This window comes from Micromesistius poutassou, assembly GCF_964030765.1.
Source record: "Micromesistius poutassou genome assembly, chromosome: 5".
NCBI classification, from domain to species: Eukaryota; Metazoa; Chordata; class Actinopteri; order Gadiformes; family Gadidae; genus Micromesistius; species Micromesistius poutassou.
The window spans coordinates 4679976-4706028 of record NC_140275.1 but is presented as its reverse complement, the minus strand read 5'-3'; the positions used below and the strand labels follow the sequence as shown (position 1 = coordinate 4706028).

The 26053-nt window shown below is 43.6% G+C and overlaps 3 protein-coding genes across 3 annotated transcripts in view; 2 read left to right on the top strand and 1 right to left on the bottom strand.

Moving 5' to 3' along the window:
- Positions 1-953, top strand: part of LOC311343975 (uncharacterized protein) — a gene marked incomplete at both ends in the record, with an annotated part of 14320 nt that extends 13367 nt beyond the window's left edge. The window contains 2 exons of the mRNA XM_084468926.1: positions 467-688; positions 897-953. Coding sequence (XP_084325052.1) covers positions 467-688; positions 897-953 — 279 coding nt within the window. The remainder of the gene's footprint in view (positions 1-466; positions 689-896) is intronic.
- A 4807-nt stretch (positions 954-5760) lies between these two features.
- rfk (riboflavin kinase) lies at positions 5761-9666 on the top strand. The gene is made up of 4 exons (XM_084467813.1): positions 5761-6261; positions 6676-6827; positions 7059-7161; positions 7494-9666. Exons 1-4 carry the CDS (start codon positions 6180-6182, stop codon positions 7688-7690), a joined length of 534 nt encoding a protein of 177 aa, XP_084323939.1. The 5' UTR covers positions 5761-6179; the 3' UTR covers positions 7691-9666.
- A 1400-nt stretch (positions 9667-11066) lies between these two features.
- Positions 11067-25149, bottom strand: LOC311343974 (uncharacterized protein; the record flags this gene model as incomplete). Its single annotated transcript, XM_084468925.1, has 8 exons — positions 11067-11777; positions 12069-12276; positions 12681-12781; positions 18748-18959; positions 19132-19309; positions 20127-20357; positions 23092-23328; positions 25053-25149. 8 exons carry the CDS (start codon positions 25147-25149, stop codon positions 11335-11337), a joined length of 1707 nt encoding a protein of 568 aa, XP_084325051.1. The 3' UTR covers positions 11067-11334.
- Between the last annotated feature and the right edge of the window lie 904 nt (positions 25150-26053).

Below are 26053 nucleotides of genomic sequence, written 5' to 3'. Positions count from 1 at the left end.
AACACGCTAAACTATTGGGTTGGAACCATCGCGAAAAGGTTGCAATGGTTCATGGGATGAGGAGTTCCTCACTCGTCCACAAAAATAATGTACACAGTTCTATTTCATGTAGGCTATGCCGTCTAGGCTTTGTCTTATGGGCTTGTCCCGTGCGTGTGTTCGTGCGCACTGAAAATTAACTATGCACCAATCAATGTGGACACCGCCCACATTTCCCACGGCACCGTGTATATAAGGTGCCGCACACTGCCGCTCATCCTCCCTTTTCTTTCAGCATTGACTGATCAACAACTTACCTACAGCAAGAACGATGACTTCAGAAGAGAAACCTGGTGGCAGTGGCGCGGGCGAGGCGGCAGAAAAACAGCCCTTTTCAGGGCCATTGAAGAGCGGTTCCCTCGGAGCTGGGCCCTTTTCAGGGCCATCCTGTTCCTCCTGCCCCACTTCTCTGGCGCCGGGTGAACAGCACCTGGCGTGTTTCCGTTGCCTCGGCACGGAACACACTACGGCTGCTTTGGCAACCCCCGCCTCCTGCCGCACGTTGCCTGAAGAGGGGCTCCTCTCCAGGCACCTTTTCTTCTCCCCGTCGGTGGGGCTCTCTGAGGCCATCGACATCTTCAGATCCGGGGTTCCGGACGTCGACGACGACAACAACATTGAGGTGGACGACACCCGCTCGATGGACAACGTCTTTTGGCTTCCACCTCCACGGTCGTCGCAAGGGAGAAGCCACGCTGGATGGCCGATTTATTCGGCGAGATCATGGGTGAGGCGGCGGCCATCAAGGGCATCACCATGCCAGCCCCGCCTCCCGCCTGCATGTCGGATGACATGCAGGGCGAGTGTTTTCGCCCTCCTGGCGTGCTACTCAGTGTCCCCTGTATCCACCCGTCCAGCATCTCTTCACCGCTGCGGGTGGGGACCCCTCGCCTGCTGCTGGGAGGATCCCATGAGAATCTCCCCGAGAGATGATTCTACCTCGACGACCTACTTATTCTGAGCAACTCAGAGGAAGCTGCGAGAAGGGACACCATGACGGTGATAAACCATCTCTCTTTCCTGGGTTTTGCCATCAACTGGGAAAAGAGCTCCCCGCTCCTCAGCCAGCAGTCTACTTGGGGCTTTGCCTAGACTCAGCCACCATGACAGCGAGGCTCTTGCCTCCTCGACGAGACGCCGTCCTGTTGGCACTCTCCCGCTTTCGCGTTTGCAGAAATGTGACTGCACAGTCCACCATGCGCCTGTTGGGGCTGATGGCAGCTGCCCCCCCTGTGGTTCCCCTGGGTCTGCTCTTTATGCGCACACTCCAGCGTTGGTTTGCTCGCCAACGGTTGGACCCCAGGCGACACAAGCTCAGGATGCTCCTCGTACCCCGGTCAGTGTCACCAGACCTGGAATATTGGGGAATCCACCCCCTCCCTTCTCAGGGGGGTTCCCTTTGGCAGAGTGACGTCCTACGTAGTGGTCTTCACGGAAGCCTTGTTGACGGGTTGGGGAGGAACGTGCCTCTCCCACTCAGTCGGAGGCGAGTGGCCGACGCCCCCCCACAGCACACATAAATGTGTTAGAACTCGCCGCAGTGAGGAAAGTGCTGTTGCATTTCTTTCACCTGATACACGGCCGCCACGTTCTGATCTGGACAGACAGCATGTCGGCGGCGGCGTACATAAACAGACAGGGGGGAGTGCGCTCCTCTGATCTCCACCAAAAGGCGGTCGAGCTCTGGCTTTGGGCTCACCAGTATCTGCTCAGCCTGAGAGCCCTGCATATCGCAGGCGCCCAGAACTTTGGGGTGGACCTCATGTCTCGTGGCGGTCCCCACCGAGACGAGTGGTGGTTACATCCCGACATTGTCAGACTGATCTGGCAGAGGTTGGGGACGGCTCTTGTCTAGAGAACACACACTGCAGGTGGTGGTTCTCTCTCAATCCACAATCTCTCTTCCCCCATTAGGGGTGGATGAGTTGGCACACACACCTTGGCCGCGGGCTCTCTTGTATGCGTTCCCACTGCTCCAGCTGATCCTTCCTCTTCTGGAACGGGTCAGATAGGAGAGATTGTCCCTCATTCTAGTGGCTCCAGAGAACCGCTCAGCTCTGTGATTTCCAGAGCTAGCGGCACTCTCACGGACGCCGTGGCTGGTACCGTTCAGACCGGATGCGCTTTCACAAGCCCACGGGACAGTGCACCACCCGCCGGATGTATCGGGACGGCTGTTGGTTTGGCTCCTGAGAGGTTAATCTGGTCTCTTATGCCGACTGCGTTGGTTTCAGATGTACAGGTGCGAAATGAAAGTAGAAATTCTGCTGCAGCGGTTCATGATGGATTTTAAGAAGGGGTTTGTACTTTGTAATTCCACTGGTAAAATGGAGCCTAGCCTCTGATCCACCACTACTGTCCGAATATCAGGCAGGTTTTATTTTCTGTTCGCCGGTCCAACAACGGTCCTACCAACAACTAGTTCTAGTTCTTGTGTTCAAGAGACATGAAATCGTATGAAACCTTTTTTTCCACAAGTTATGCCACAACCGTCAGTTGCAACAACCAACAGTCCTAACCTGCTGAAATGCAAGGCTGGCTGCCTATGCAAATAGAGGAAGTTATATTTGTCTGTTGAATTTGAGTTCCTAAGGCGGTGTCCCTCCTGTAGGTAAAATGTGTCATTAAGTCAGGTGCAGGGCAAAGGTTTGCCTGAAGTGGTTATCAACACTATCCAGAGTGCTCATGCACCTTCTACTTCTTCTCTCTATGCAGCAAAGTGGGGCGCCTTCTCTTATGCCGCTTTTCCACCGACAGTATCAGCTCGACTCGACTCAACTCGCCTCGACTCGGTTCCAGGCGCGTTTCCATCTAAAAAAGTACCTCTTCAATGTAGGCGGGTCGTAGAAAAGAACCTCTCCAACATGGGCGGGTCGTCATTAGGTTTTAATCACGGGAGACGCGATTCCCGGGAAATCTGAATCTGATCAAGACTATTTCCTGATTCCTGGGAAAGGTTATGATGGGAAATAAAATAAAATAAAAAGCGCAATGACTGCGCGTCTATTGTTGTCATACGGTAACGTTGATGGAGGCGAAACTCGAGCCCTAGGAAAGGAACGACACTAAAACGAAACAGCGAAACGCTGATCCTCCGGAGCCGGTCCGTGGACTCCAGCCACGCCGGACACACACAACCACGCGCAGCCTAACTCTAGCCCCGGGAAAGGAGCGACACACACGGCGAAACGCTGATCAGTGGTCCCCTCAGGAGCGGGTTCATGGACACCAACCACGCCGGACACAACTTAACTTTGAGTGATTATTCCCATTTACAGCCGCTGGCCAATCAGTTACCAGCAGCCTGTTTACGTCACACAAAAGTACCTACTCCGCTTGCTTGGAACCTCGACGGAGGTAATACAAAAAAAAAGTACCCGGTACTAGGTACCAGGTACTTTTTTTTGCCAATGGAAACGCAAAAAAGGTGTGGCGAGTCGAGTCGAGTCGAGCTGGTACTGGCGGTGGAAAAGCGGCATTAGTGGTGTGACAGGAACCACGCTGTCCCATCTTTATGAGAGGTGGGAAGCGTGCTTGCGTTTCTGCGGTACTTATTGGAGAAAGGTCTGGCCTTCTCCACTATCAAGGTCTATGCAGCAGCCGTTTCGGCTGGCCATGCAGGCTGTGATGGTAGACCGGTCTTCAGCCATCCACTGATCAAGAGATTCTTGCGTGGGGTTAGACGTGTTAGGCCTGTTTCGCGTGTGCTTACACCTCGCTGGGGTTCTCCCCACCGTGTTGTACCTTTGCCTTTTCTTCTGTTTTCCAAATTATTTTTTGGTTTATGTTCTGGTCACGACTACCTAGACTAATGATTGGCTTGGTTCAGGCATAAAACTCTTTATATAAAGATTTTACAAAAAGTAGACGGTATAAATGCATGGGAAATTTACTTCCGGAACCAGAGCTGTTAAAAAAGGGGGCGGCCCCTGTTACGCTCTTCTTCTTTTGTTTCTTGGCAGATTACCATTTTTTTAGTATACCGCCACCAACTGCACAGGAGTGTGTAATACTGCACACTATTAAATGAAAGAAAGAAAAAAATAAAAACAATAATAATTATTATATTATTTTCATTATATCAGTATTATTTAAGTCTCTCCCTTGTCATCCCCCTTTCTTCAAGTATATCATGAATTGAGTTCTCTCCTTCCACTTCCTGCCATATTGCTCTACTATCATTATATTTCTCACATGCAATAAGTACATGTTCTACATCTTTTTTATTTTGGAATTCTATGCATAATCCATTACCATTCCCTACTATTTGTAAGGTTGCATTCAAACCTGTATGTCCTAATCTAAGTCTGGTGTAAACCACTTCCTCCCTTCTGCTTAAGCTTATTGAATGAACCATTTTCCCTGTCACATTCATCTGTACTTTATGGTAGTGTCTAGAATTAAGTTATTCTTCCTGTTTCCTTTGCCAGTTTTGTATGATTACAGATTTAATTATGGATTTGGCTTCACCCTTCCCCATCGGAACATTAATTCCTATATATTTATTTTCCAGCATATTTTTTGCAATTTTATCAGCCTCTTCATTTCCTTTAATGCCTATATGAGCTGGAACCCAACAAAATTGAATAATGATTCCAAGATTTCTGAGTTGTAGTAATAAATGTCCAAATTCAATAATCAAATCTTCCCTTAATGAATGACCTGTGTCAAGGCTATGTAAAGCTGCCATGGAATCTAACAGTTCTCAATGGCTCAACCTCTTCAATCCACCTAAGAGCTGCTATTATCCCAGTCATCTCAATAGAATATACAAATAGAAAATGATTTAACGGTTAAATCATTTTCTATCTGTATATTCTATTTAACAAAAGAGATGGTTATAGGCTAAATTTTAACCTATAACCATCTCTTTTGTTAAATTCTGGAATATATGTTCCCAATACCACAGTGCCCATTTTGTGGATCTTTCGATCCATCTGTATATATTTTAACATACCCATAGAAAGACGTTTTAAAATAACCCTGGTAAAATGTTGCAAAACTATGTTCACTCTCTCTTTAGTTGCAAAAACTCACTGTTCATGCTGTTCTGCTGATGGAAGAATCCAGGAGGGAACAGCACTTAATACCAATGAAGGACTAAATTTCAGTTATTTAATTTCATACTGTTCTGCTATACTGTTGATGTTCCAACCAAACCCTTATGATTTTGTTGGGTATTCCCAGCAATCATTAAGAACTGGAATTGCAGGGTTATTAATACTTCCTACCAACCTAACCCAGTAAGTTAGAGATAACTTAGTATACCCTAGACTAAGTGGAGATTCTTATGCTTCTATTAATAAAGTACTTGTGGGGGTAGTTTTCATAGCTCCTAAAGCAATTATTATAGCTTTGAATGCTCTATTGACAGTGGTGGAGAACAGTGATGACGTGATTTACGTCATCAGTGGAGAACACGTCACGTTTAGTGGGCGTGGTATTTAATTTCCAGGATTTTAATAATGTTCCATGATCAAAGCTAATGATTAATATAAAAAACATTTTTATATATTTAATTGCGTTAAAACTATTGAATATAACTACTAAATTAGTTTAAACATCAGTGGAGTGAATCAAGTGAAGAAGAAAAGTGAGTAAAACAACAAAAAACACTTCCGGGTTAGCGATGGCGTTTTAAAATCGAGAGTGATTTCAAGGAAGTAATATTATCAACGACAATATGTGTCAACATGCTTATAAAATTTGGAAATGACGTAAGTTATATTATATTCAATGTAGTATACTACTGTGCGTAGTGCCATGCTTCCGCCCGCTGTACTGCTACGTATCACGTGACCTCTGGTAACGCAGCCAATGACGCACAGATCTCATCACAGCGAGGGTATATCAGGTTAGTTAGTGAGTAACACTCACTATAACCAACACTTCATTATAGTGTACGTGTAGTCGGATAGCATGGTTTAACACCCACCGACCTCTAAACAGTCCTAGCCGAGATAGCTCCGTTAACTAACCAGAGGAACGTCCTGCTCCCGGTACCAAGGGCGAAGAGCCCTGTGAGTGAGGCAGGCGGCCGGCTGCTAGGCACTACAGGAGTTTGGATATTTGGAAGAGATACCCGCCCTGCCGTTTCTATCTTTTTTTGTTGATTTAAATTGATTTCGTATCGAGTTGATATGAAGAGTCTTCCGTACTTCTGCCGGGGAGAGGTCGTCCGGGGCTTCGGGAGAGGAAGCAAAGAGCTCGGGATCCCGACCGGTGAGTTCATGGGAACCTGTTATCTAATCAGTCGAAACCCGGTCCTCGCATAATCATCGGTTCTCTATGAATACATGTGTATACTATCTCGTATATGTGCGTGTTTGTCTAGCAGATCCCTAAGAATTCGAACACGTCATGTTCAGTGGGTTACAGTTAAGGTCTCTAGTTTTTAAAGTGAATGTAGAACATTTGGTTACTGGAGTTATTCTAATTTCTCATTTTAACCCCATCTCGCACTCTTTATATCCTTTCCTGTCTCTGTCTCTTCCTTTCCTTTTATCTTATCTTTACCTCACCTCCATCTGTATCCTTCTCCCCTCTCTTCTTTTCTATCTTCCTCACGTCTTCATCAACTCCCTTCATCTCTACCCTTTTCAATCCCTACTTCTGCTCTCAACTCTCCCCCTGCAGCCAACTTCCCAGACTCTGTGGTGGAATATCTCCCGGCAGACATTGGCACAGGCATATACTATGGCTGGGCATGCGTGGGCAACGGGGACATCCGCAAGATGGTGATGAGCATCGGCTGGAACCCCTACTACAAGAACACTAAGAAGTCCATGGTCGGTAGTAGGACAAAGTCCCATTTAGCTTTCATTCAGGTCATGCTTTCTCCACAGAAGCCTTGGTGAACATGTGAATGCAACATGTTCAAAATGGAAGGTGCTTCTTTGATCAAATTCAGATCAATAATATCATCTTGTTATGACGGTAGCTAACAGTAAAATCCTTCAGCCACAGTAGCTTTGGTTTAAGGAAATAAAAGACGACAAGTGTGTGTGTTCTCTTTACAGGAGACACACGTGATTCACACGTTTAAGGAAGACTTCTACGGGGAGATCCTCAGTGTGGTCATGGTGGGCTACATCCGTCCAGAGACCAGCTTCCCCTCACTGGGTAAGAGCTGGTAGTAAGAGAGTCACTCAGAGAGAGTCTCTCAGAGAGAGTCACTCAGAGAGAGTCACTCATAGTGAGTTACTCCATTGAGGGCTATTAATTGCAGTGCTTCCCAAACGTAAAAAAAAAAAACAGCGATTTTGTTTCCCTTTTTTAATATATAGCGATTTACTTTTCCCTACAAGCGTGATAAATAAACTAGTTATAATGTGAGGATACATTTTCCACATAGCATTATGCAGAAGAAACCCAACACATTATAAAGCCATTGGATCCCGAGGATGTCAATCCAACCCAAACATTCTTTCCTTCCTCTCCCCCCCCCCCTCTAGAAGCTCTGATCGCAGCCATCAACAACGACATTGAGCAGGCCAAGTTGAAGCTGGAGCTGCCGGAGCACCTCAAGCTGAAGGAGGACAATTTCTTCACCGCTGCCATCAGCACTCCGTCTTCATCATCGTCATCAACCACCACCAGCAGCACAACAACAACAACAACAACAACAAAGACTATAATGAACGGTCACTAGCGCTGGGCTAGTGTCCCTTTACACCCACAAACAGGTCCCTAGCAGCCACCGCCAGTTAGACGTCTCCACACATGGTTAGGTTAGACACCCCCCCCCCTTTCTTAAATACAGATTCCACACATTTCCATTGAGATGAATGCGGGCTGGCAGACAAACGGCCTCTGGTCTCTTATGCCGACTGTGTTGGTTTCAGATGTACAGGTGCGAAATGAAAGTAGAAATTCTGCTGCAGCGGTTCATGACGGATTTTAAGAAGGGGTTTGTACTTTGTAATTCCACTGGTTAAATGGAGCCTAGCCTCTGATCCACCACTACTGTCCGAATATCAGGCAGGTTTTATTTTCTGTTTGCCGGTCCAACAACTAGTTCTAGTTCTTGTGTTCAAGAGACATGAAATCTTATCTTTTTTTCTAAGTTATGCCACAACCGTCAGTTGTTATGCAACAACCAACAGTCCTAACCTGCTGAAATGCAAGGCTGGCCTAGGCAAATTGAGGAAGTTATATTTGTCTGTTGAATTTGAGTTCCTAAGGCGGTGTCCCTCCTGTAGGAGGCAGTAAAATGTGTCATTAAGTCACAAGATCTGTTGCGCATGAGAAACGCTCTAATTGTGTCCGACCAGATAATTAGTTTTGGTTGGATATAAAAAGATTCCTTTCAGGCCAAACTTTCTTGATGGACCCTAAGCAGTAATCTGTTAGTCTACTAGTAATCTGTTAGAGACATTTGATTTATTCTCAGCCATGTAACTATTTAAAATTGAGATGCAGATATTTGATCAGTCACTATTTAATTCAAGCTGTTCCACGAAAAAAACATTTGTGCTTCAGTTTAAATGGGGCCAAGAACAAAGGTCCTGGTGAGCCCTAGTTACACAATACTTCACTATCTGTCCTCGACCCTGCTGTCCTCAGCCTCCTCCAATGGATTCTGTTTTGAAGGAAACCAAGGCTCAGTTTATATGCCAAAGGGTAGTTCTGTTTATGTTACCACTTTATAGTGAGGTGGATAAACCAGTCATAGCAGAGCAGGAAGTTAGAGAGCATATAGGGCGTGTACTTAAAATCATACCAACTGGCCATGTTATGGCCAGTTATTTGTTAGAGTAAATTAATACTGTAATACTACCAACCGAACTCTGTACTAATGTACATATTACAGAGTACTGATTAAAGCCTGAAGTCACAAAAGAGCAAATGCTTTTTACTGGCCATCCATTATTTGGAACATGGTTAGGGAGTGCTAAGTGCTAATATTGTGTAGTCCATTTGAAACCCAAGTTCTGCTGCACTTTGACCAGGGGGCCACCAGTATGATAAATGATCCTATATACAGATACAGTATGTACATACTATATAGTTTGACAGATACGGTACATTATTTCTTTCCTCATAGATAATATACTTGACATTAATGGAAGTTAAATGTAACCTTTGACCGTGCTAACAAAGATCTGTATTTCCAATGATTAGGCCTTCATCTGCATGTACATTGTTTGTTCACATGTAAATATCGAGACTTGATTTAAAAGAAAAGCAAACTGGAGAAAATTAGGCAAATTAATCAAAAATACATATATTTAAATGTTATGTTATGTTGTCGTTTTATCCAGGAAGAGCAAGGATCTTGATGTGTTGTTTTTCCAAATGTTTTTAGCATTGTAACTAAACACAGCTTCCTGTAACATAAAACCTTCAATATATAATTTGGTTGATCCTGCAAACAGAAAGAGCATGTGTTCAGGTCTTTGGCCACCAACTGAAACATTGTTTGTCTGTTTATCTAGTTTCTGAATGAATCAACAGTAGCCTACTCAGCCTTATCTTGTGCTCTGAATACCATCAGTGTATGGTAGATGTGTAATCTCTGTCAGACGGCCTTGGTATGTATGCCCCATGGGGATTGAGTCTCTTCTAGGTGGGTCACATGCGGCCCACCTTGATGCATTTGTTTAAATATAGTAATGGTATATACTTTCGAGTTGTATCTTCAGTAGGTGAACGTCAATCTAAAAATGAACAGGCCTTTGTGGTTTAAGTGCGGTAAAATATGTTATCAATAGTGTGGTGTGACCAAAACCAATTATCCATCCAAAAGTGGGCTAGCATGAGCACAGCTAAGTAAATAAATGAATATAAATAACTACAGGCATCAACAATCTTTCTAAATAGTTTAGAGGTAAAACGTTGAATAATTCTGTTTTAATTAATTCAAACATAGAATGTCACATTCAACCATTCAGCTAGCCAATATAAACAGATTAGCGGAGTTAAACACATTGCATTATTGATACCTGTGTTTTCCTGCATGTGTGTGTGTGTGTGTGGGGGGGGTGTTGTTACGCATTACTCATAACATTCCAATTAACAAGCCAAAGGTCGCAAAAGTGTTTACTTAAAACAATTTCTGAATCACTTGTGTTATCACAGCAGTACATCAAACGACACTTTTTTCACATTCTGATCCTGGGCAATTGTGGTTCAGAAGATTGAAGTTGAACTATACATTTAAACAAGATGGAACACAAGACGGTTCTTTCTGTTTAAATAAGACAGAGCACACAAAACAGCACATTTATTGGAGCTCTGCTTGTTGAACATAAATGTTAGGCCATGTTTGAATATCACATTTATAGAGGCACAGGGATCTGGACAGTATATCATACTTATGGTTTGTAGTTATAGACTTCTTTATATAGCCTGGAAACAAAAGCTCAGTTTCGGGTAGTGAAGACAACACTGGAGTGTAGTCAGGTGTTTATGTCTAGGTTTATATCTGGGAAAGGGTTACTGAGCTTCATGTTGTAACATCAAGGCCTCTTGTTTGACTCTTCAATGACCAGTAGACATTTGTTATTGTCTTCCGTTGTAATGGGGTTTGTGTTCATGTTATAGAGGGACAACATCTTTGCTATTAGTTAATCCATAATATAAAACCTTTTTTTAAAACAACTCAAGACAGTAAATGCCACTTGGATATACTAAATATGTTTACTTATTATTTTAATCATGAATTATCTGCCGCTCTATAGCTTTTCCACCCATATTTGTGTTCTATAGATCTGCAATCGATAGATTTATCTCATTTGATAACATCATCCAGTAGTTCAGTTTATCAATGTAAATAAAGTTAACATCAAGTGTTACATAATTTAAAATGCTCTGTATACCCTCTAAATATTATCACACATTATCCACTGGCTACAATGTTTCGAAATATGGAACTATTTGTGCAATATTATATTTAATTGAGACCAGGTTTCGTTGTATTTTAATAGTGTTCAATGTTTAACCTATCCTGAGTTACAGGTGCTTTAGGAAGAAAGCACCTGTAGAAATTGCATAGCCATACATCAGCTATGAGAGCCTGGGCCTGTCCTGGCTCATTGCTAACCAATAGAGCGTCAGATCGTCGGAATGCATCATGTGATTTGGTGATCTTCCACCATATAGGACTCTGTAGAATCCTAAACCAACGTAAATATACCGTAATCTAGTCAAATCTTTAGCTTTATTTCGTTTTTTGGTGGGATTGTATATTCTCAAACACTTGGTCGCTTCTGCTCCTCTCTCTTTACGTCTCCCCATCCTTCCTCCAGCAGCCTTTAGACCTCTGAGAGGTGGAGATTGGTGGATCCCGGGGCTCTATCTGAAGGAGTAGCTCTCCTCATCGTACTCCAGCTCCACCTCCTCGTCTTCGTCCAGGAATCCATACCTGAACTTGCGGTACATTGTCCCGTCCTGGCCCATGTACACAATGTTCTCCTCCTCCTCATCCTCTTCCTCGCCATCCTCATCGTCACGACCCTCGCTCTGGACGATGTGGTCGCTGTACTGTCCGAGAGACGAGGTGGTGGCGGTCCGCGCCCAGCCCCCCCTCCGGCCGTCCAGTTTCTGGTAGCCACTGGCCTTGGCCTTGAGGGATCTGACCACTGGCTGGGCTTTGGAGCGAGCCTGAAGGAGGAGGAAGAGAGTCCCACCAATGGCTCCAGTCAGCAGGACGCAGAGAGCCACCCAGAGCCCTGCCCGGCTGCCCGCCAGCTCCCCGGCTCCCCTCGGCACCACGGTGAAACCCGGCACACAGTTCACTGAGGAAGAGTAACACAGCGCGTCGGTGAGGGTCTGTCTAAGAGGGAGGTAGAAGGCTTGAATCACTATCGATTCAATTAGATTTAATAACACTAAAGAATGTCAACTTTAATGTCAACAATCCCCCCCCAAATCCTGTCAACGTGATGGAGCAGTATCAGATAACTGTAGCGTGAACATCAGGAATGCTAAATATATGCTATACTCCCGTTCTCTCTGGACAAACTGACTCCCTCACCCGGGATCATTTGTTTCTTTACTTGTTCATGAGTTTGCTCGTCTTTCCATACCTATGGAGGCCTGGCAGTCGCAGCACTCATATGGTCTGGGCTCCCTGCGGTCGCTGTGTGTTTCACTGATGCAGCAGGACATGCAGCGGCCGTCCTCAGACAGCAGCTGGAGGCTGGGACACACGGTGCAGTTCCATCGGCCGGGGCCCCGGCAGTCCAGACAGCTGGACTCACACGGCTGACAGTTGGGCTCCCAATGGGCGGACTCCTTGAAAAGAAAGCAGGTTAGAAAGCAGGCTTGTGCTATACCCTGTGGTCCACCTACCAGGCATCACCTCGCCTGACACACACAGCAGGGGCCTCAGGATCCAGACCAGAAATGAGCAGCAGGAATTGATTGCTGGGTGGGTGAACTAAATGGACCAGTTGAGTGACTGGCAACCATGCTTGAACCAGAGGAATGATTTCCACACTAATCTGGTGAGATATATAGCTATATCTAACACTTTAATAATCGTGGAATCAAAGGCCCTGAGCCCTTAGAAGAGCAAGGAAAACAAACTAAACCAAAATGTCACATGGGAGAGGAGGAAACCTTGAGAAGGAAAATGTAGGAGAAGTGAAAGCACAATGGATAGAAGAAAAGTATTTTACACATGCACTATGGATTACCTGGGCTGTAGCATAAAAACCCAGCATACATTGAGATTCACAGATGCCACCTAAGAAGTCGTATCCTTGGTAACACGACTCACAGGCGAGAGGGCCCTCACCTGGAAGAGAGAAATCAGCTTCCTCAGAACTGCAACGTGGTGAATTGTTTGTCTCACACACCATGACCATAGACCTAAACTAATAATAAATATGGTTCCAAGCAACGTTAACAGGGTCCTACAATATGGCGAGCATGGTGGCCGTGGCCTAATGAATACATCATAGTAGTCATCATTGATTTCTTGGCGCATCACAGTATGTTTGAGGTTGAGGTCAGAATCGAACCGGCAAACACATGGTCATATGGCCGACACTGTACCTCTACACCACATGGACATGTATATATCAAGGGCAGATTAGACTATATTCTTAGAAAGAGAAGTCTTTCTTACGTGGATGTATGCTGAGCATACAGGTAGGTAGGTAGGTATGGTAAAATGGCATTGGTATGCCTTGTTTTATCGGGGTTAGCACCCACTGTCAAACAGATGTTTGCGAAACCATGTGTGTACCACTTTAAGGCCCAGCCTGCATTGGAGAGGCTGCTGTTCAGATAGACGAACTTTGACAAATGCTTTTTTTCAGATATAGACAAAAAAAATTGGCATGGATATACTATGGAATCTCCTCTTAGTAGCCATCTTTGACAGATGAGCCTATGTGGTTTTGACGCAGTTATATCTGATAAAACATGTTGTAAAGCTGTTTAGATATGCATATATTTTTGTCTTTGGCCTTTTTATTATATATGACCATAGACCATATAGTCTCACAGTCACCTGGTACATGTGTGCCAAGTTTGCTGCCTTTACCACCTCCAGCACCAAAGCAGTTATTGTGTGGGTGTTTGGTTGAATTGTAGCCATTGCATAAATTATAAATGGTCTTACCCATGGGTTGCACCTTGAACGTTTGATACAATTTCCTGCATATTGTGCTTTTCTAGTGGAAAAGGCAGCCTGTTGAGTATGTTACACTTCAACTGCTTATTATAATTTATGCAACTTTTGACCATGTCGTTTTTGAGATATCTCTGAATTTATCTCAAATTTGTTCCTACTGATTTTGTAGGACCCCTAATAATAATAATAATAATAATAATAAATAAAGTTGCAAGCAACCATGACGGGGTCCTACTATATGAAGACTTCAATCAGCGCCGCCAATGATCATGAGTCCAACGCAATACTATGTCAAAACCCACTGTCAAAAAGGATGTTTGCAAAATTACATGTGTACCGCTTTAAGGCCCAGCCTGCGTTGTAGAGAGGACATGGTTTAGAAGGGAGAACTTCAAATAATGCTTCTTTTTTTTTTTTTCTCCATATATTCTTCAAATTTGGCATGGGTATACTATGGAATCTCCTCTTAATAGCCATATTCAACAGATGAGCCTACGTGTTTTTGATGCAATGTTAGAGCAGTTTAAATGTGTTGTAGAGGTGTTACACATGCATGTATTTCACTTTAAAATGTATATCTCTGCCTTATTTAGCCTTCTTGCTATGAATTTCACACCATATAGTCCCCAAGTCACCTGGTACATGTGTGCTGAGTTTACAGCTTTTACCACTTTCGGCACCCGAGCAGTTTATGTGTTGGTGTTTGGTCAAGTTGTAGCCTTTGCATTAAGTCCAAATGGTCTGACTGTATGGGTTGCGATTTGAAAGTTGTTCATCATGACAAGTGCATGTATAACAAGTTTCATGTATATTGAACCTTTCTAGTGGTAATGGCAGCCTGTTGAAATGCATTTTACGAGTTCTACAAGACTGCCAATTTTTATAACTTTTGGAGCTAAAAAGTCAGGTTAAAAATAATAATTATAATAAATATAGCTGCAAGCAACCATGACGGGGTCCTACTGTATGACTGACCGTATTACTGTATGACCATTTGAGTATGGTGATGGCCTAATGACTACATGATGGTAAACATTATTTGATGTGGCACTGTTTGAGGTAGCGCTAGAGAGTTCAATGCATATGCAAAAAAATTGCTGCTTGGGACAGTGTCCTAACTATTGGTATTGAGTTTGGTTACGTTAGCTCAAGGAGTCGCCGATATGTTAGCCCATTTCCTGTTTGGCGGCTTCGCCACCATATTGGATTGGCTTTCAAGGGCAAATAAACTTGAAATTTAAAAAGTATTGTTTGTGCGGCTCAGTCTGAAGATCTTCTCCTCCGAGTTCTGTGAAAATCTGAGTTTGGATTAAATACAATATGGCGAAAAGAGTGACGTGATAGGGGTCGTTGAACTCAGGATGGTTCAAGGATTCAAACGCTACCTCATTTGTGAAAATCAGACAGACGAGTCAAGGATCAAGCGCATGTCCAACATTGAACTGGTGGTGGCGCTAGAGCGTTCAATGGATATGCATTAAAATTGCTGTGAGTGATTGGGACAGTGTCCTGACTAATGATATTGAGTTTGGTTACATTAACTCAAAGCATCGCCGAGATTTTAGCCTGCTTCCCATATTTGATTGGCTCTCACAGGAAAATAAAGTTCAAATTGAAAAATCTGACAAATATCGTCTGTGCAGCTTGTTTAAGAAATTTGTGATAGCTGAAACTTTTCCTAGAGTTTGGATTAAATCCAATATGGCGGAGGTTCAATATGGCGCAAAGTTGCTTAGTAGGGGTCATTGACATTGAACTGGTCCAGGGAGTCCAACCTCATTTGTGAAAATCGTAAGCACAGGGAACACTCGGGAGAGTAACGCAAGTCCAGATTCTACCCATTGGTGGTGATCATGGGATGGTCTCGAATCAGTGCGCCAAATTTCAGATCTGTCAGCAAAGCGGTTCAATTTTCGACCAAATTTTGACCTGTTGGTGGCGCTAGACGGCTGGGTTTAGAGGTCTGTAAATGAGTGTGAGTGGTCAGTGGAGTGGCCCGAAACTTTCAGCCAAATATCAGCACTTTTTACCAAGGCGTTCTATGGGCTGCCATAGACTCCAATGTCAGAGGAATAAAAATAATAAGAAGAAAACATGGATGAAACACAATGGGTGTCCCGCAGCTTCGCTGCTTGACCCCCAATAATGAATATAGTTGCAAGCAACCACATATGATGGTGGCCTAATGAATACATTATGGTAAACATTATTTGATGTCATGCCATGTCTCACAGAATAGTTGGTTGAGGTTTGATGTGAACCTCATGAGTCCGACGCAATACCACTACACTACGTGGACGTGTTGACTGCCAAGGGCAGAATAGAGTATATTTTGAGAAATATAAGTATTCTGTTCTTGAGTTACGGTGAGCTTGGTAATAAGGTAAGGTAATATGGCATATATGCCTTAAAATCTGGTTTATTAGTTGACATATCTAAACAATCTAAACAATCACCAACCATGTTTCTAAAGCATACTTTGTCAAAGCCCACTGTCAAAACGGACGTTTGCGAAATTACGTGTGTACCACTTTTTAACTGCCATAAATATTATTTGTCATTATTTAATGTTTTTTGTTTATATTTATGTATTCAATTTGTTTTAATATATTGAGTTCGCCACATTAGGTAGGAACCAAAGTTTCCGTGACATATGTACACTTAAATGTAACATGTAAATGTAACGCCAATTAAGATGTAACAGCCAATTCACCGGTGAAGACGTGCTCAGATTCCTCGTGTGTTGAAGTCAAGTAACAAGTCATTAAGTTAAGCAGAATAGTGAAGATGTTTTTCTTTGGGATATTTTGAAAGTATTTTTGCGGAAGAAACCTCATTCCCTCATGGTTATGTGCAGCCAGCGAGGTATGTGTATATAACGATAACATTTATTTTCTGAATATATTTGTGTTAACCTTTTACCGTATGTAACCATGTCTATTTTACATTATCATATGTGTAGTTCGACGGTGGATATTGCAATGGATGATTGTGGACGGAGAGATGGCAAGGAGCAGCAATAAATCCATCAGTAACGAGAACCACGGTGTCGTTTATTTCCTGGAGGGAGTGATAACTTTAAGGCTTTGCTTTGGAGAGAGGCCTTGAATCAGAAAGGCAACTTCAAAAAAATGCATCAAATTTTTATTTTCAGATATAGACTTGAAATTTGGCATGGGTATACTATGGAATCTATTCTTTGTAGCCATATTCGACAGCCGTGCCTACGTGTTTTTGATGCAATGTTAGAGCTGTTTAAACATCTGAGATATTCAATTATTTCACTTTAAAATGTATATCTCTGCCATGTTTTGCCTTATTCCTATAAATTTTACACCATATAGTCCCACAGTCACCTGGTACATGTGTGCAGAGTTTGCAGCTTTTACCATCTCCGGCTGCAAATATGTTGGTTTTAAGTTAATTGCTCCTTGGGCTTCCTTTTTTATGTACAGACTCTACAGACTCTTCTCATTAGATGGAATATATTGGTCAATAGATGGTATGTGCCAAAGGAGTTTTGTCCAAGTCAAAAAAAACTAGGATCCTTATGGAATTTAGTGTTTTTAACTAAATAAAAAATGGTGGAAAATCTTTCCGGATGGAAGTCATAGGTTCTTGAGGCAGATTTGTTCACCATGAGGACGTGCTTATTTGGGCAATGTTTCATGACTGTAAGTCAAAGGGGTCATGAGATGAAATGCTTGTTCAAAGTTAGCATAATTGGATGATTGCTATAGCGCCACCTTTAGCCCAAGTGTAATTCTTCTTTTCTATTAATATTCAGCCTTTACAGCTGTGGAAAGATTCATAAAAACAACAACAAATACAGGTTGCCACACACAAGGGTTCCTACAGACTTTGTAGGACCCTTAATAATACTAACCAATACAATAGGGTTCCTACAGATTTCATAGGACCCCTTACAATACAAAAACAATAATAACTGTTATTATTTGTACTTACTAATATGCAAACATAATGAATCACAATAAAAACAGAGCAAAAGCAATACAAAATAAAAAACATAGGGTGCGATCTTGACTATACAAACCAAACTGGCTTGTAATGGCGCATCTCCACCGGAGGGTGCGGGTCGGTTCAGTACGCAAAGGTGCAGCGCAGTTCGCTATTCCACCGCCAAAAGTGGGGGTGACCCGGACTGAGCCGTATAGAGCTGGTAATTAATAATTTTCTCACATTCACTTGCATTAACGATTTTTCAACCTAGAGGTCCACTGGGGTTTAGCGGAAGGGGCGGGACTTACCAGCTCTATTGAGCCGTACTCGTCTCACGGTACTACTCCGTTGAGGTACTGATACGCCTGAAAGGGTGCCAGCAAGTTCAAGCTACACACGCCGTCCGTTGATTGTTACTTGGGGTGACATGGGGATAATAACAAACAAACACAGTACCAGCAAGGTATTTCTGGACAACAGCGAAAGCTTAGTTTATTGAAGAAAATGTTGGGCAAAAGTTTGCCGTCCTTCTTGGACGTCCTACATTGTTGCTCTTTGTTCATTGTGCGCATTCTTCTTTTTCCTTGGATTCATAAGCAGGCTACACTGTGTCTGGCTGCTATGAGGTCACGATGCTAACACGTAGCTGCCGTGGCTATCACCGTCCGGCTTAAACCCCGCCCTACCATAAGGGTACTGGCGGTGGTGGAAACGCGAGCCGTAACTGAGCTGCACCAAACCGCACCTTCACTACTCCACCAAGCTGCACCGAACCGACCTGCACCCGCCGGTGGAAATGCGTCATTAAAGCACAATTATGTGTTCTTCCCTCAGGTGTTCCATATGTCAGGTAAAAGTAGTAATGTTAGCCAACAGCAATATAGTGATTATGTTTCAATTTGAACTGTGTTTAACACTTTTTTAAACAAATCGTTTTTTTCAGACAATGTGAATGAATAATTAATTTGAGGTAGCTCAAATCAAATGTCAAAATGAAAAAAGAGAAATTAACTGTTTGAATTTTGTAACTTATCTTAATTCCCGTGTCCTTGTTGGAGGCCCAACTAAATCTAAGGCAAGGACTAGCTGATAGGCTCCTTCTATAAATCCCTTGCATTTATAATCTTAATGTGTTAAAGTGTTAATAGCACGGTAGCAGGTACCGTTGCAGGTGTTGCAGCTAGGGTGGCACTTGCGGCATGTTTTGGACAAGGTGTGCTGGTAGTAAGCAAGGGGACAGGCCTTCAGACACCTGCCCGACTGGTACCAGTAGTCCTCCCGGCAGCCCAGACAGTGGTGGTTACTGGGCCCAGAACACCGGCTACAGGACGGCTCACAGCGCTCACAGAACCCAGAGGTGGTGTTGCCGTAATGACTGGAGAGGACAGGAACAAGGGATCATGCTGTTAAACATGCATATGGATACTGAAGAAGAGTGAGTGAGTGAGTGAGTGAGTGAGTGAGTGAGTGAGTGAGTGAGTGAGTGAGTGAGTGAGTGAGTGAGTGAGTGAGTGAGCGAGCGTGCGTTGGACAGTATTGGTACTCACCCCTCTGAGCAGCTCTCCACACAGCTCTGTCCCTGGTGGAACTGGCCTGGTTTACAGGTTACACACTCCACACTGTGTCGTCCCACACACGACAGACAGCTCTTGTGACATCGCTTGCACGCCAGCTCCTCTTGGTCTCCGTAGTAACCAGCAGGACACTCCTCAATACAGGTGTTGTCTGACAGACAAAGGAAAAATGAATAAATTACGGATTTCCTAAATTGATGGATTAGCAAAAGTCGTTTTTTTGCTTTTTTGAACAGAGCAGAAATTCTACTAGGAAATAAACGTACATTATACAAAATATTTTATTAAACATAATACAAAAAAATGAGTGCTGTCAAACAATTAAAATATTTAATCGTGATTAATCGCATTAATGTCATTGTTAACGCGCGATTAATCGCAATTAATCAGACATTTTTATTTATTGTAAATGTCCCTTGATTTATATTTGTCCCATTCTTTTTTCTAATTTTAATGCTCTTATCAACATGGAAAAGTGGATCGGCTTGCTTTGTGCAAATGTTTTTTTTATTGAAAACAACATTGCCTATCATATGATAGTGTTCAATTTCACACTAACATTCTCACTTCTCACATTCTCACTTTTTCTTTTTTTTAATCGCGTTAATCTCGCGATAAAAAAATTGACACCGTTTAAATGGGTTTGCGTTAACGCCATTAATAACACGTTAAACTGACAGCACTAAAAAATATATAAACTTTTTTCTCTTGAACAAGCTTGGCTCACTGTGGCAACATTTTGAAGAAGTCAAAGATGGCCAATAGCTGGCTGCAACCCTGAATCTGAATGCAAAGGTAGTGAGGGAGCTAAACCAGTAAAATCCACGTACAAGCATACTTGCCAATTAGCATGCTTATGCTACCATGCTAATTCTAACATGATAGCATGCGTTTGTGTTAACACGCAAATACGTATTTTTGCGCCTTCTAACATGCTAGGGTATTATAATTGAGTTGTTGGTGCTCACTCAGAAGGAAGAGAGTAGCACAGTTGAGGCAGCGGCCCTTCCCAGGCCCTGAGCAGCGGTGGCAGAGCGGGTCACACAGCAGGCACTGGCCCTCCTCATCCATGTAGGTGTGCAGGGAGCAGTGGCTGTACCACACGCAGTGGCCTGTCTCGTCCAGACGCCTGTCGTCCTCACAGCTCAGGCAGGAGGAGGACTCATAGCCCGAGCAGGTCAGACAGAACTCTGCGCAGTCTGGGTGAACAACATAGAGAGACGTTTTAAAAAGTATTTCACCTTTTGTTGACTTCGTTACCTAACGGAACAAACAAGCTATCACCTTGATACAGGTGATTCACCATGAACAGCATGTTAACAACGGTTCCAAATTGAACAACAGTTTAGGTGGCCACTGCGGCCATTTGAAATACATGCAGTATAGCAAAGATGATCACAGATCACATTGATAGTCGCATAAATATGTAAAAATCCTTAAAACATCTTGATACTATTCATATTTTCTATCCTAGAATCATCACTTCCTGAGTTTCCTTGTCTCTATGAAAGCTCTTTCATCCAGAGTGACAAAGATAAGGTTACAGTGCATTAAGACATGTGAGACAAAATACAAGTACAAAGCAACAAACAAGTGCATGTTGAAATCTCTCTCAAATTTCCAAGTACATGGTCCACTGAATGTTTAATGACTCAAATAACCATGGTGGGTGTATCTGCATGGGGGGAGGTGTATCTGCTAGTGAGGGAGGTGTATCTGCTAGTGAGGGAGGTGTATCTGCTAGTGAGGGAGGTGTATCTGCTAGTGAGGGAGGAGTATCTGCTAGTGAGGGAGGAGTATCTGCTAGTGAGGGCGGGGTATCTGCTAGTGAGGGAGGTGTATCTGCTAGTGAGGGAGGAGTATCTGCTAGTGAGGGAGGTGTATCTGCTAGTGAGGGAGGTGTATCTGCTAGTGAGGGAGGTGTATCTGCTAGTGAGGGGGATGTATCTGCTAGTGAGGGAGGAGTATCTGCTAGTGAGGGAGGTGTATCTGCTAGTGAGGGAGGAGTATCTGCTAGTGAGGGCGGGGTATCTGCTAGTGAGGGAGGTGTATCTGCTAGTGAGGGAGGTGTATCTGCTAGTGAGGGAGGAGTATCTGCATGCTGGTTACAATGGGGAAGTGTCTCAGGCTGTTCAGACAGATGTGTTGAATACGGACATAGGTCATTAAGCAGCATTTAGCAGAGGACACCTCAGTCAAGGATGCCGAACAGATGTGGACTGTGGGAATATAATTATAGGTTTCTATTCCCAATTAAAGAAATATTAATTATTATTATTTATTATTAGTTTGTCAGGGACAATGCAGCGCACATTATTACATACACAATTATCACAGTCAATTCCATAACAATGTGGATGTGTTGCATAAAAGGTTTCTAGCCAGTTGGCTAATTTGCAGCCCCAGTCCCTGGTCAGGCCTTTCTAAAAATATAATTTCTAAAATAACTACATAGTGTGAGTTACAGTCATGAGTTACCACATTACATGAGCAGTGCACTGTATGCATGTGTGCATAATAGGGGTGTAAAGATTATCCGATACGTAGGCGGACCGTACTGTTAGGCAAACCAGGCACTTGCCTGGAGCCCCAGGCCCGAGATGGGGGCCCCATCGAGGCCTTTTGGGGCCCCCAAAATACCGTCCTTATATTTCTTCCATTGTCTTTATAAAAATCCGATCGCAACTCTGCCATGGCAACACCCCCCCCAGATGCCACAGAAAATATGTCTGACAACTCCTAACCTATTTTCAGCGCGCCAGTCAAACTAAAATCAAAAGTTTGGAAGTCGTTTGGCTTTTTCAAAAAAGAAGGCAAACTTGATAAAAGTATTGCAATATGCAAATTGTGTCAGGCAGCCATCGAGTATAGTGGCGGTACCACAAACCTGCAAACACACATTTCCAGACACCATGCAGCTGAAGCTAGCACTGATGATGGCGCTGCACCGAGCACCAGTGGCACAAACATGCCCACGCTTCACGAGAACAAGGACATCAGCCAGTTTATGAGTCAGCCACAATTGAGCAGTGTTTGGAATAACGCCGTTTAAAAGAACAGTGTTAGGTAACGCCGTTATTTTTTCAGTAACGGGGTAATCTAACTAATTACTTTTTCCGTCGTTACAATGCCGTTATCGTTACTGAACGTTAAATGCGGTGCGTTACTATGAATTGATTGAATAAACTGCGTAATCCGAACGCACCCCTGGCTCCATACATAAACTGCTAGTGAGGAGACCGGGTGGGTTAACAACGAGATAAGCGATTATGATTGGCAAAGGCAGAGTCGTGTTTCATGGTAGCCAATCGGAGCCAGTGTTTTTACACACAAGCCAGGATACGCGTGCCACACGCACACACAAACACCAAACAGATTCAATGAAGCAGTAGAAATGGCGAGTCCGGAGAAATCCGATGAAAAGTTGTCATTTTCAAGGTGGAGATATAAGCACTAATTCATTCAGGTCAAAGGCAAGAACGTGCATGTAAAGTGTACATTATGTCCAGGAGCGAGGACTTTGTCGACGCATCTAACGCATCTCACAATGACACACGCATCTATAAAGCTACTTTTTTTTTTACAGTAACGCAAATAATTACTTTCCCTGGTAACTAGTTACTTTTATTATAGAGTAATTGTTTGCCTTATTGACAACCATTACTTACCATGATAATTGATCATGTGCATGTGCACAATGATAAGAACTTTTTCAGAATGCTATCAATTATTGAACTGCATCGAATTGCATCAAATTGAATCGTACTGAATTGTTTGTTATCAACATGTATCTTTTCTTGAATCGTATCGTGACCATGTATCTAAATACAAATCGTATCGTCTTTTACATGAGAGATTCACACCCCAGTGCATAAACTTAAAACATAAAGAACATCACAAAACAACACATCACATTGGGTCCTATTCTCTTACCACGGCATTCCTCGTTGTGATGATCATAGTAGGTCCTCAAGGGACAGTGATTCAGACACTCTCCGCTGTAACGCACAGCCTTGGGGTTCTGGCACGATATGCAGTCGTCCAAGTCTGGCCCACCACATGAGGCGCAGTTGCCATGGCAATGCATGCACTCCTGCCCGCTGGCATAATATCCACCAGGACAGTCGTCCACACACGTGTCCTGGTGCAGGAAGAAGAACTCGGCACATTCTGGGAACAGAGCGGAGAGTTGAGTCAGCTATAGCTGCAGAGTCAGGACATTCTGTAAGGTGTTGAATGCACTCACTAATGCTTAGAACAGGGCTGTGATGAATCTCTTCCATTTTATTCAACATGTTGTTGTTTAGTATTCACAGTGTATCTGTGGATACTTATTGTTATTCTAGGAGTTAGGTTTTATTATCATTTTTAATTTAGAGGCCCATATCTCAACCTTCTCCTAGGTTTGAGTTAAACGCTCGGCTTGGCCGACTGATAGGTGAAAAATTCTGAAACCTGGTGAACATTTTAGCCATTGGGACCCATAATGTCCGTCAGGATAGAATTTGTACAGTGAACATTTTGAATAAACTTAAAAAATCTTCTTTAGAATCATAGCTTTAAATGAAAAATATTTTGATATTCAAGATCTATGGACTTGTCTGATTAAACCAGACAAGTCCATAGCTCCGTCGAACTGGACGCCAGAACTGGAGGCCTGGTCAGCGGCCATCCTGGCGTAGTCAGTGTCAAACAGGAGTGGAAAACTTGGGCACTGCGAGGTCAGGGAACTCCCCAAGCAGGTGGGTAAACCCGTCAGATGCTGTGAGTGTGCTGGACGATGCTGTCGTGGAGAACGCAGGGTAGGAATCCCAAATCCTTGGCATGGATGATTCGGTCAGGACTGTTCTGACTGTTCGGTCAGGGGGGGCGGACTGTATTGTTAGGCAAACCAGGCACTTGCCTGGAGCCCCAGGCCCCATAGAAGGCCCCATAGAGGCCTTTTGGGGTAAATACCGTCTTTATATTTCTTTCCCATATCTATATTGTTTTTATAAAAATCCTGGCAGCGCCAGGATGTCCAATTACTCACGCATTGACGGTCTCCCTGCTAACGCGCGAAGCAATCATGCAACTGTGCTACGCCATCCCCCCCCCCATCAACAACTTTGCCTGGAGCCCCTAAAGGGCTAAGTACGCCACTGCGTTCGGTAACAACATCTGCTTCCTCCACATCATAAAATCGGCACACATCTCTGACAGATACTGGCCACTCTGTCATTTGTCATGCCTTTCCAGTGACTTGGGATGGTAAGGCAGTGAAGGCCTGAAATAATTAACCCAGTTGGTGTGTCATCCTTCCCTGGAATACCTTGCGTTCAGTGACAACATTTGCTTCCTCCACATCATAAAATCGGCACACATCTCTGACAGATACTGGCCACTCTGTCATTTGTCATGCCTTTCCAGTGACTTGGGATGGTAAGGCAGTGAAGGCCTGAAATAATTAACCCAGTTGTTGTGTCATCCTTCCCCTTGAACCTCCAGTGTAGCTCCTGGGAGAGTATATCGAGAAAGGTAAAGAACAACTCCCCGGTAGTGCTCCTCCAAGTCTTGGGCTTGGTAGTCCTCCGTAGCAGATTGGGTGCTGTATTTGTACTTTTGAGGTACCTTTCTGCGTCTGGCTTGTCCAGGTATTTCATCTGGAACCTCAATTCCTGCTGCCTCTGCGTTCCCTTTTGCCTTTGAAAAAAGGGCCTTGAACTCCTCATCCTTCCTCATTGCTTTTACTCTCTGTATAACTCCCTCCACAATGGTGTATGATGTTGTCAAGTCAAGGTCTTTCCTCTGCAGTGAAGCAAATGCGATGGCAGTCTCATTGAAGATGGGTGTGGTAATCTCCATGCATAGAATGAATTCAAAATTTATGCTACGCAGGAGCATCCGGGCATCACCTGCTGCAGCGGCTGGCGGATTACTGTCAGCCATGTTCCGAAGCAGCTTAACAATGGCAGAAATGACCATCTTCAGGGACCTCTTCTCTGAGAGCATCTTCTCTGCATGCCCACCTTGTGTCAGACAGCCTTTTCAATTCAGTCCATGTACCCTGACCCCTTTGGTCAGAGTACATGGACTGTTGCATTTTAACAAACACAGCATGGCGTTTTGTAGATCCGGCAACAAAGGTGTATAGACTTTCAACTAAGTTAAAAAACCAAATGCTGGTTTGATTTAGCTCGCCACCAAGACCGGGATGAGACAGACTTCAGACATAGCAGTGCACGCATAAAGCTTTGTCATTATGGCTCTGAATTCGCGACTGCAGACCCCATCCGCTCATATTTACAGCTCCATCGTAGCCTTGGCCCCTGACATCTTCCAATTTCAGGAAGTGTCATTACAACATTCTTCAATTCCTTTCCTGTTGTTCCAGTCACATCCTAAACTTGAATCTTGAAAAGAATCTCTCCTTAATTTCCATCTGATGGACAAAGCGAACAACAAAGGACACTTGTTTGACATGGAAAACATCAGTGGTCTCATCCAAGAGAATGTAGAATAACCTTTACTCGTCCATTTCTTTGAGAATGACTCTTCTGACATAGGTGGCAAGGGCCTTGATAATGTCATTCTGGGCCCTAGTTAGACAATCTCAAACACAGACGTGAAGCGCAAAGTCGAAGTAGCTTTGTGGGCGGTTCTATGGCGCTGTTGCTATTATGACGGCGAGATAAATGAGCTTTGTGTCCGACGCAAATCTAAAATGGGTTGGAGGTTCCGGTTTTGCTCCAGCCCTAATGGCAGCGTGAAATACTAGCTCCCGATCAAAACTCGAGAAAATCCCCAAATTCGACTAACTTAATCAAATAAAAACATCTGAAACTGAAATGGATAGGGAAGGGAGATCAAGAAGACAAAAAACCAACCAAGACCAAATAGAACAACTCGAAATGAC

Coding starts and splice junctions, on each gene's coding strand:
- rfk (XM_084467813.1), top strand. CDS start 6,180: ATGAAGAGTCTTCCGTACTTCTGCCGGGGAGAGGTCGTCCGGGGCTTC. Junction 6,828..7,058: donor AGAACACTAAGAAGTCCATG/GTCGGTAGTAGG, acceptor TTCTCTTTACAG/GAGACACACGTGATTCACAC. Junction 7,162..7,493: donor GACCAGCTTCCCCTCACTGG/GTAAGAGCTGGT, acceptor CCCCCCCTCTAG/AAGCTCTGATCGCAGCCATC.